This window comes from Monodelphis domestica, chromosome 5 (genome assembly GCF_027887165.1).
Source record: "Monodelphis domestica isolate mMonDom1 chromosome 5, mMonDom1.pri, whole genome shotgun sequence".
Lineage (NCBI taxonomy): Eukaryota > Metazoa > Chordata > Mammalia > Didelphimorphia > Didelphidae > Monodelphis > Monodelphis domestica.
In genome coordinates this window covers 113,280,624-113,292,254 of record NC_077231.1, presented here as the reverse complement: position 1 = coordinate 113,292,254, position 11,631 = coordinate 113,280,624, and the positions used below count along the sequence as shown (strand labels likewise).

At 41.8% G+C, this 11,631-nt stretch overlaps 2 protein-coding genes across 4 annotated transcripts in view; one reads left to right on the top strand and one right to left on the bottom strand.

The window, feature by feature from the left end:
* Nucleotides 1–245, bottom strand: part of RHNO1 (RAD9-HUS1-RAD1 interacting nuclear orphan 1) — a 28,527-nt gene extending 28,282 nt beyond the window's left edge. The window contains exon 1 of the mRNA XM_056799120.1: nt 114–245. The gene's annotated coding sequence lies outside the window, so the exon portion shown is untranslated. The remainder of the gene's footprint in view (nt 1–113) is intronic.
* A 78-nt stretch (nt 246–323) lies between these two features.
* On the top strand, nt 324–10,251 carry TEX52 (testis expressed 52). 3 transcript variants are annotated; one of them, XM_056799117.1, is made up of 4 exons: nt 324–555; nt 1,252–1,876; nt 6,875–7,052; nt 9,880–10,251. In XM_056799117.1, the coding sequence occupies exons 2-4, from the start codon at nt 1,326–1,328 to the stop codon at nt 9,886–9,888; spliced, it is 738 nt and encodes a 245-aa protein (XP_056655095.1). In that variant the 5' UTR covers nt 324–555; nt 1,252–1,325; the 3' UTR covers nt 9,889–10,251. The 3 variants fall into 3 exon arrangements, with proteins under 3 accessions (XP_056655095.1, XP_056655094.1, XP_056655093.1); XM_056799116.1 differs by lacking the exon at nt 9,880–10,251 and adding an exon at nt 7,935–8,589; XM_056799115.1 differs by lacking the exon at nt 9,880–10,251 and having other exon boundaries at nt 6,875–7,280.
* The last annotated feature ends 1,380 nt before the right edge of the window (nt 10,252–11,631 follow it).

The following is an 11,631-nucleotide window of genomic DNA, read 5'->3' as shown; positions in this document are numbered from 1 at the left end:
TACCTGCACGTAGAAGTAAATGAGAAGATCTTTAGCAAGTCCTGAATGAGAATTTTAAAATGATCTGAAAACCAGGGGGTTGGAAAGGGGATGCCCCTCTTGGTTTCTCCTACCTCCATAGTTTCTAATTGAGGATAATACTGTCCCAAGGTAATGATCTGCTTTCATCTGGGGCTTCTGGGAAGGCATCTTGAGTATCAAGAGTTTTATGACAAGCCACAAAGAATGCAGTCAGGCTATATGCTTGGGAGGTTGGTCACATGGTGCCACTAACCATTTAACAAGTTGGTGTGGACAAAATTCAAGGCTTCTAGGGCCAATGTAACAATGATTTCCCACTGTTTCATAATTGCAGACCCAAATAGTGCAAAAGGTTTCATACACAGTTCATAATGCATCACCATAGCAACTCATATGGGCCAACAATGGGAACCTATGAGTGTAAAGGCATGTTTTAGCTTTGATAGTGTGTTTTGTTTTTTTTTTATTTAAATGTATCCTGTGGTTGGGAATACCTAGAATTATCCATCACAAAGAACAGAACCTCTCCTACAGGTAGGAAGGCTGCCTCCTAGAAAGCTGATCCCTATGTCCAGGGTACCTGCCTCATGTAGCTCTTGATTTGGTCATGTTGTCCTTAACTGAAGTCCTATCTTCCACAGATAGGGCCGTAGGGGAAGTGTATTTTAATATTTTCTTTATATTCCTAGTCTTTCCAACTTAGCTACAGCTAATAGAGAAGACCATTCCCTTGGGATCAAATATTTCTTTGTAGGGGGTGGTCAGGGCTGGAGGAGTACACACCTCAGCATACAAGTATGGCAAGTAGTGGAAAAGGACATTGTTGTGTGCATATTGTGGCATAAAGTATGGTGAAAAGCCTAATGGATTTGAAGATAAAAAGGAGCCAAGTTTGAATCTCAGTTCTGCTGCCTATTTGTGTGACTTGAGCAAGTCTTCATTTTGGGAGCCTCAGTTTTCCTCATCTACAAAGTGAATGGGTTGGATTAAAAGATCTCCAACTCTAAATTCTATAGGAACATGTAGAGAAGAATTTTTGTAACAAAAGACTATTAAATGGCTCTAAATGATAGATTTCATCAGGAGCATTACACTGCCCTGTAATGGATAGGTGCTGAGTCAAATACTTGGAAACAGCAGTTTCCCTAGGAAACTATCAGGAGTCAGTTTGAGGACAGGAAAATAATTTTAAGAAATTAAGGCTTATGCTTATTCTTTCCCTGGTTGCAGCTAAATAAAATAGAGGGCAGAGGCGGATTTTCCCAACTCACATCTGTCACCAAGCCACATCATAATTTATCTAGATGAGCTGTTACAAGGATCACGTGCCTATTGAGAAACCATGGATTCACCGAGAATATTTTCACCCAGCTATCTCCATGGTGTTGGGAGGCTTTGCCCCAAGATCCTACCATGACCTTGCTCTGAAACAACTACCTCATACAGAAATAAAGTATGTTACACAGCAGCGAGCCCTCAAGCCTTGGGATGGTAAATCTCATCATATATGGGGCTACCACACTTGGGTGGATGTGGGGCGTCTACCCCCAGTTTTTCCCACCAGGCCTGATAAACCTTATGATAGTAATGTCTGGCGTTGGCTCACTCGGGCTGAGGAACATAAATGCCCTTTCAGCAAAGCCCCTATTCCTCCACCATCCTGGCTTGGGAAGAATACTTTTATGCATTTTGTTGAGACTCATCCTATCTTCTCGGATCCAGCAAAAAAGGGAAAGGTAATCACCAAGTGCGAAAAGGAGACAAAAGAATCAGAAATCCTTAAAGCAAGAAGCAAAGCAAGGGTACCCCCACTGGATACCCAGGGTAACATCGTACCTCCTGAGAATTTCAAGAGGTAAGAAATAACCCCTCCTAAGGACCATTATACAGTCTGACTAGCTCCAAAAATCCTAATGTAAATGTTAATGAGAACTGAATATAGAACGGAGCACTAAGATAGCTGATGTATAATATACCCTACAGAAGTATATAAAATATCCCCCAAGGAGGAGTCTAGCTGGGGTGATTGGGCACATGTATGTAAGATAGTATACAAGTGCCAAATGAATTCAGACTGAGTTGAGAGGAAGGAGAGAACACTAAGGTTGTCAGTTTAAGTTTCTTGAAGGAGATAAGACTTGGGCCATATACTTGAAAGATGATAACAAGAGAAGGTAGTATGAAATCCATAGGAATGTTCACAGCATATAAGGAAACCTTTGTGCAATCTGGAACCCCTTTATCTGTTGGCTTTCTTGGATTCAGGTTAACTGGCAAGGCCATTATTGGATGCACTGCCAGAGGAGCAACAGGCAGTGATGTTGATACTACACACTTCTGAGTCAGAGTTCCAATGATCCAGTAGATAGATTATTGAGTCCTTAGTCTTCTCTCTCCTCCCTCTTGCTGCTCCCTTCCTTTGGAGCATCTCCTTTTATAGGTAGAGAGAAACTAGCAGCAATACAATGACCCAGGACAATTCTGAGGGACTTATGAGGAAGAATACTATCCACATCCAGAGAAAGAACTGTGGGAGCAGAAACACAGAAGAAAAACATGATTGATCACATGTTTTGATGGGGATGTAGACTCTAAGTAATCACTTTAGTGCAAATATTAATAATATGGAAATAGGTCTTGATCAATGACACATGTAAAACCCAGTGGAATTGCATGTCAGCTACAGGAGGGGGGAGGAAGGAGGAGAGGGAAAGAACATGAATCATGTAACCCTAGAAAAATATTCTAAATTAATTAATTAAATGAAAAAATGAAGAAAAAAAAGTAGAGAGAGAAGCATGTCAGAGCAGGTTATATTCCTCCTATGGAGCTTTGGTAAAGGATTGGAATAAATGGCTAAAATGAGGTCTGGGGACTGAATTTTCAGAATTTCCCCTTTCTCCTTCCTGTGGCTCCACCCCCATCTCTGATTATTCCTTATTATGACTATTTTAGTCTAAACCTATACCTGAATAAAAATCCCTTCCATAACATATGCAGTGGGTCATAAATTTGGAACTAGGAGGGATCTTAGAGGCACAGTCATCCAGCTTTTGTCTGAAGACCTTCAATGAGGGGGTCCCCTTCTGCTGCTAGATTGCTCTTTTGTTAGGAAGTCTTCCCTTACACCTAAGCCTAAATCTGCCACTGAGATTTTCAAACATTATTCTTAGTTCCTACCTCCAGGGCCAAGAAGAATCATAGAATCATAGATTTAGTGATGGAATGGACCTTGGCGTTCCCCTTCCCTCACTACAAATGAGGAAACTTGGATCCAGAGGATTCAAATGATTTATCCAAGGACACAGTAAGTGAAAGAGCTAGGTTTCAAATCTAATATCTCTTCCACATATTTTGTTTTGGACTGGATTGGACTGGTGGTTCCATTTCTATAAGAAACCCCTTCTACCAGTGAAGATCAGAAAATATTCTACATAGTATAGCCTTAAGAGAGTACCTGGGGCATTAAGAAATTAGGTGTCTTGGTCCATCCAAGTCTCGGCATGAACATGCCAGTAGCAATTGCTTCTCATATGAAACATATACAGAGTCAATGCAAAAGCAGTTTCAAGTAAGGGAAAGCGCCAACAAATTGGTGATCAGGTTGTGACATGTGAACTAGGCTCTGAAGGAAGCTAGAGAAGAGGAGCCCACTAACCCACTACCTCTAAGACAGCCCATCTTACTTTTGGATAGCTCTGATGGTTAGTAGACTTTAGCTGGCATCAAGCTTCAATTCACTCAGTTGCAACCTCCACCCATTACTGCTAGTTTTGCCTTCAAGGGCCAAATACAAATAGAGTACAAGACCAGTCTCTTCCACGATTGTCTCTCAAATCCCTGACGACAGCTAGTGTGCCCTACTTAAGTATTCCTCAAGTTAAACATAATTCTTTCAACTGATCCTCATTTGGCATGTTCTGGCAACCTTCCACTTTTCTGGTTACTCTTGGGATTCTCTCCAGATCATAATCAGTTAACAAATATTTACTGAGTGCCCCCGATGAGCTTAGCTCTGTGCTTGGGAAGAATGCCTTCCTGTAATATCTAGATGAGTCCTGTCATCCTCAAGCCCCATAAAGAATGACAAAACAACAAAAGGGATGAAAACAGAGCTTGTTATCTCTTCTCCTCTTCCTAAACTTCTGTATATCTGTCAGGATAACTTCCAGTCACCTGTGTTCTAGACCTCAGGTCTTTCTCAATGTTTCACTCTCCCTCACTCCTCTCCCCATCCAGTCAGTGCCAAGTCTTGTTGATTCTACCTCGACAACATCTCTTACATCCATCCCTTTCACTTAACTGGCCACCAGCACATTTCAGGTTTTCATTACCTCTTGCTTGGACTTGCAGCAGCCTCTTAATCCATCTTCATTTCTCCAACCTCTGCTTTCTCCAATCCATTCTCCACACAAGTGCCAAACTGATACTCCCAAAGAATACATACGATCATGCCAACCCTTCTACTCAGAAAGCCTCAATAGCTTAGGATCAAATATAAATTCTGTTGGGCATTTAAAACCCTTCATCAAAAGCCTACTTTTCCATACATATTTCTTTCCTCACTTCTTGCTCATTCACTTTGGACTTTTTGTGACTATGTGAACCATAGAATACCAATGCTTTTCATAAGGTTTTCTTTTTTTTTTTAAGTTTTATTTAATTAGTCAATTTAAAACATTTTTCCTTGGTTACAAGAATCATATTCTTTCCCTCCCCTTCCTCTAGCCCTTCCTGTAGCCAATGCGAAATTCCACTGGGTTTTACATGTATCCTTGATCAAAACCTATTTCCATGTTGCTGATGGTTGCAGTAGGATGATCGTTTAGAGTCTACATCCCCAATCATATCCCCATCAACCCACATGATCAAGCAGTTGTTTTTCTTTGGTGTTTTTACTCCCACAGTGTTTCCTCTGAAAGTTGAAAGTGTTTTTTCTCATAGATCCCTCCAAGTTGTTCAGGATCATTGCATTGCCACTAATGGAGAAGTCCATTACATTTGATGGTACCACAGTGTATCAGTCTCTGTGTACAATGTTCTCCTGGTTCTGCTCCTCTCACTCTGCATCACTTCCTGGAGGTCATTCCAGTCCCCATGAAATTCCTCCACTTTATTATTCCTTTGAGCACAATAGTATTCCATCACCAACATATACCACAAATTGTTCAGCCATTCCCCAGTCAGAGGGTATCCCCTCATTTTCCAATTTTTTGCCACCACAAGTCCATGAGGTTTTCTTGACAAAGATACTAGAGTGGTTTGCATTTCCCTCTCCAGTGGATTAAGACAAACAGATTTGCTCAGTCGCATAGCTAGCTAGTAAGTGTCTGAGGCTGGATTTGAATTGGTTTTCCTGACTCCAGATCCAATACTATATCCACTGAGCCACATAACTGCCTCATAGAAGCTCTTGCTTCCTTCAAAGCTCAGTTCATCAAGCCCTAATCTGAATCCTTCAGCTGCCAGTGTCTCCTGCACAAGATTACCAAGCATTGATTTTGTATATTTGTTGTTTCTACTTCTATAAATACATGTTTTTGTTGGTTTGTTTTTTAAAACCTTACCATCCATCTTAGAATCACTACAGTGTATTGGTTCCAAGGAAGGAAAGAAGGAAGGAAGGAAGGAAGGAAGGAAGGAAGGAAGGAAGGAAGGAAGGAAGGAAGGAAGGAAGGAAGGAAGGAAGGAAGGAAGGAAGGAAGGAAGGAAGGAAGGAAGGAAGGAAGGAAGGAAAGAAGGAAGGAAGGAAGGAAGGAAGGAAGGAAGGAAGGAAGGAAGGAAGGAAGGGAGGGAGGGAGGGAGGGAGGGAGGGAGGGAGGGAGGGAGGGAGGGAGGGAGGGAGGAAGGAAGGAAGGAAGGAAGGAAGGAAGGAAGGAAGGAAGGAAGGAAGGGAGGGAGGAAGGGAGGGAGGGAGGGAGGGAGAGAGGGAGGGAAGGAGGGAGGGAGGGAGAGAGGGAGGGAGGAAGGGCACTGGAGATTTAGTGACTTGCTCAGGGTCACAGAGCTAGGAAGTATCTGAAACTAGATTTGAACCCAGGATGTCCCATCTCTAGGTTTGGCTCTCACTCCACCAAGATGGCCCCTGTACATGATGTTTTAATGATATAATAAGTATAATAAGGTCCTTGAGCACAAGTGGTTAATTTGTTTTTGTCTTTGTATCACCAGCCTAAGTAGTAGATATTTAATAAATTCTTGTTGCTTGCTTGATTGCTTGATGGGGAGGCAGAGAAATTCACAAGGGTACCACCATGTGATGCCCACCGAAAGACACACTGACCCTGACACACACATATGTTACTTCATATCCAACTGTAAATGATTTCCCAGGCCTCTTATTCTTTTTTGTATAGGGAAATGTTAGTCCACGTTGATAATGACTACATTCTCAACAACAACAAAATCGAATGAATGGAGAGATAGGGTGGTTAGATAAGACTTTGCCAAGGAAATGGGATTTATATGGTTTTCAAAGAAGCCTCGAATTTGGGGAACTGGGAAATGGGAAATTTAGGGAATAACAAGGAGGAGCCTTAAGGGTTAAAGACCTAAACCGCGTCACAGTTCAATTCCACAAAGATCTGTTCAGTGCCTGCTTGCAGAGCACTTGGCTTGGCCGTGGGGAGAGATGCTACATTTAGGTTGGACAATACTCTCGAGGTGTGGAATTTACAGTCAGGAGGGAAGCGGTCATCTTGGTTCATTTTTTGTCACGTATTATTGCCTGGATGAGAGGAGTAAAGGGCAAGACGCCGCACTGTGAAGACTACTTCTGGACAAGCTGTCCATGAGCTAGTTTGTGGAAAGGCATTCTTCCCTCACGTGTCCATTCTCTCTTCACCATGAACAGGTACAGACATGTGACAGCAGGAGGACGGCTCGACCCTAACGGTTTCCAGCTCGTGCCTAACCCTCTGCCCAATTTATTATGCAGAGGTTGGGCCTGCCCCAACCCTGAACCACATTACAAGGAGACGCTGTCCTTGAGGCTCCTACTGCAACCTGCTCCTCCACTGCACCCTGAAATGGTGAGGAATTTCCAGATCCTTGCACAGGACCGAGCAACTTCTCCCATCTGCTATGTCTCAGAAGATGTTTGGATGTTCTGAGAGGCCAGGGTACCGTTAGGCCATGGGGTGCTAGGAGGGAGGGAAAGAGCTGTCTTGTTCCCTAATTCAGCTTCCTGCAGGAGAGAAGTGGGGTGAGACTAGATCTTCCAGCTCCAAAAAAAAAAAGACACACTCATTGGCACAGTATATTCTGCATTCCAGAGACCTTAACCCCCAAACCCCTGCTCTAAGCAACAAACACTCCAGGGTGGTTTTCAGTCAACAAAATTTGTTCCTCACAATAACCTTTTGGCATCGTCCACAGGGTTACCAGTGGGGAAATGGAGATGAAGAGGTTAACTTGGATTAATCATAGGATTTTAGCCCTAAAAGAGACCTTCAGATGTCATCTAGCCTGAAGCTTTCATTTTACTTTTGAGGAACCTGGAACCCCAAGAGGTCAAATGATTGGTTGAGATTCCACACATAGTAACTAGCAGAGCTTGTAAAAGTTAAATGTTTTTATTATTAGAGATCAAAATTTAATGTTTACAGGCTGGAGTGGAATCTAAGTCATTTGGCCTCAATTCCAGTATTCCTTCTTCAGGGCCCCTTAGAAATACACACTAACACAAACATGGACACCCATACAAGAGGGACTTGTCCAGAGGGCCTAACGCCATTTCCCCTCTCCTCTGATTGCTTTGTACACCCCGATTCATTCCCTCAGATGCTTTCAGCATCTAGTCCCCCTGGAGGGAATGTGTGAAATAGGAGGGGTCCGACACCCATCTCCATTTATTTGTTAGCCCCACGATTCAGCTTAGGGAATGGAAGGGAACTCTTGAAACCTTCTTTTAGGCCATTAAGGGTTGAGGAGCCACCCTTCCAACCTGCTTCTGCTTCTACCTGGCTTGGAGGACGTGGACCTTCTCAAAGAGGTCTCCCATTCAGCTACCAACACCCAGACCCAGGGAGCCCCTCCAGCTAAACCTTCCATTCCCTTTCCCTGGCCTCCCTCCAAGAGACTTTCAGGGTCATCTTTTCTAAAAACAAAACATTTTTTGAACCCATACCTTCTGTGTACATCAAAATCACCTCCTGACATCTTTCCATCATGAACCCTCCTTGTGACAAAAATAGTGACCCAAAGGCAACCCAGTGATGACCGAGTCTGTTGCTCCTCTCCTGAAAGGAATCTCTTCAAAGGCATCTCCTCCAACTTAGAAGATTATAGCTCTTAGCCTCCCCTTGCTGTGTGTGTGTGTGTGTGTGTGTGTGTGTGTGTGTGTGTGTGTGAGAGAGAGAGAGAGAGAGAGAGAGAGAGAGAGAGAGAGAGAGAGAGAGAGAGAGAGAGAGAGAGAGAAGAGAGAGGGATGGAGGGAGAAGGGAGAGAGGGAGGGAAGGAGAGAGAAAGAAAGTGAAAAGAGAAGAGAGAGGGAGAGAAGAAAGAGGGAGAGAGAGAACAAGAGAGGAGAGAGGGATGGAGGGAGAAGGGAGGGAGGGAAGGAGAGAGAGAACAAGAGAGGAGAGAGGGATAGAGGGAGAAGAGAGGGAGGGAAGAAGAGAGAGAGAGAGAGAGAGAGAGAGGGGATGGGAAGTTCTCCATTTGCACTCCATTGTCCCCAACACACACAGACACACACACTCACATATATTCATATACACCACACTGTATCTCCCCTAAATATTACTAGCCTCTTGGTGGCTAAACACTAATTACTGCCCATTGCTAGAGACCTTCTTTTTTTTTTAAGCTCTTCTGTCTTAGTATGAATTGTGTAATTAGAAATCTTTTACCCTAAAAACTACGATTCCCAGGAGCTACTGACTGCCTGTCATTAACCAAAAAAAAGGGCTGCTGCAAATATTTTGGAATACCTAAGACATTTCTAGTTCCCATCTTCTTGGCTACAGCAACTTTATGCTATTGATCATTTGATCAACGTTTATTTGATTGCTGAACTCTTCCAAGATATTCTGTCAAATTCAAAGCTTTATAATCAAAATCTACTCCAGTATTAACTATTTCTGTTTTATTATCTTTGTAATTTTGAAAAGTGGTAGGGAGAGATGAAAATTTATTTAGTTTTCATTTTAATTTCTCTTATTAATAATGACCTGAAGCATTCTGAGGTATGGTTGCCAATAGTTGACAAATATCCCTTTGAAAATCATTAACATTCACGTCCTTTTACCACTATATCTATTAAAGAATAATCTTAGTATAACATATGTGTGTCATCTCCCCCCCCAAAAAATAAAAGTCATTAGTGACAGGAAGTCCGTAGCTCCTGGGAATTGTAGTTTTTAGGGTAACAGATTTCTAATTACACAGAATTCTAAGGCAGAAGAGTGGCAAGAGCCAGGCAATTGAGGTTATGTGATTAGCCCAAGGTCAGACAACTAGGAAATATTTGAGGCTAGATTTGAACCCAAGACCTCACTTCAGGCTTCCCCCTACCAGAGGTCTTTGAAGACACTTTCTGACCACCACTCATTCTCCTGGAGGAACCTTCCTTTTTTTAAAGAACAGACTCAGTGAGGGAACAGTTCCAGGTTCAGGTCCTCAAAGAACAGAGGACCAGAGAAGTCTGAACTTCAGGCTAATGAGTATCAACTCAACACTATTAGGCCTTGACTTTCGTTTTGACCCTCTCCAAGTTTCACAGTGGCCTCCCATCTTGGTAGGGATCAGCCAGACCCAAGGACCAGGCTCATGGCTGCAGAGCCGGGTGGTCATGGGACTTCCTGGGACAGCTTCCCTCTCCTGTGTTCTAGCCTGTTCCCCATATGTCTCCTCCAGGCACACTGAAGGAAGCCTTGGACTTATCCAAAGGTGAGAGGGAAGGTAATCACTCCCTCCTAACTCCATCTTGATTGAACTACTTCTCGTCTGAACAGCAGCAGACTGAAACCCACCCTGAATCCAGATGTCCTGACTCAAATACCAGAGCTTCTATAGCAACATGACCTACGGGGGGGAGGGGAGACACCCCCGATTCCACATAGTATCCTCAGGGCTGGGCAACAAGGTGGATCCAGACAGATCAAGAAGGGGCCATCTTGAATTTTTTTTAAGTTCCCATAATCCCCCACAAGCATGGTTATCCTTTATATATATATCTATGTATGTATGAATGTATATGTATAAAAAATATTTGAATTTCTTCTTTAAGTGTTGGTATGTCCTTTATGGCTTTAAAATGATCTATTTGGACTTAGATTACATGTGAAGAAGGTACCGAGCATGCCTAATTAATCCCTTCTGAAAAGTATTAGTGGCTAATTAATTAATAAATGCCTTTTGGTGAAGATAATGTTTTGTTTTTTTTCTGATTGAACATTCATTCATTGGGAATTTGGTCAATTCAAGCGTTATGAGATATCTAGAGAAAGCACTCTAGGGGCCACTTAGAGCATTTGGGTAGCTTAGAATAGATGCTGCTATATAAGAACCATGAACTGCCCATTCTAAACCCCTCTGGTCCTGAAGCATTTAAAGGTGAATTCTTCATCATAATGCAAAAATAATAATACAGAAATAGGTCTTGATCCATGACACATGTAAAATCCAGTGGAATTGCGTGTCGGCTATGGGAGGGAGGTGGGAGGAGGGGAGAGAAAGAACATGAATCATGGAACCATGAAAAAATATTCTAAATTAATTAAATAAATAAATTTTAAGAACTAAAAAAAATAAAGGTGAATTCTTTTGAGAAATTAATCCCTGTGCTGAAAATTATTCTCAATAATAGAGAAAACAGATAATAGAGAAAGGAAGCACCATACAAAATACCTTTTATGATACAAATATAGTCCTAATATTCAAACCAAGGGATAAATCAAAGAAAGAACACCTTAGGTCAGCACAATATGAATTCACTAATGAATTTTTATTCAGAATTTTAAAATACAAGGTTAGCAAAGAGATTATAATATTTCAAAAAAATTATTTACTATCACCAATTTGATTTTATAATAGGGGTACAAGGAGGATTCAACACTAGGAAAATAATTAGCACAATTAACTTTATAAATAATATGAAATTGTGTTAATATAATCAGAAAAGGCATTAAATAAAATACGAGATTCACTTCTGAAAAAAGACCATAAAAAGAACAGGCATGGAAGTATCTCTTTTTAATATAATCAACCATACTCATCTAAAATCCAAAGCTATCATTATTCATGTACCACATTGGCACACAATCCCTCTCCCAGAGGAGATCGTCCAGCTACAACAATTCTAGGTAATATATGTCTTTAATCACCTTTTCCTCTAATGTAGAAAAATATCTGGTATCCCTAAGTGTCCTTGTGATATACACTCACCCTAGTAGAATCCTGCTGGTCAGATGAAGGTTATCTTCCTCTTGTCTTCCACTGCCATTGAAATCGGATAGCATTCAGTATATCTAGTCTAAAGGCTTGTAGTTGGTGTCTAGTTGGTAGGATCCAAGATCTGGAGTCAGAAAGACCCTAGTTTGTATCTGGCCTCAGACTCTTACTAACTATATGACTCTGGGCAAGTCACTAAAAATCTCTGTCTGACTC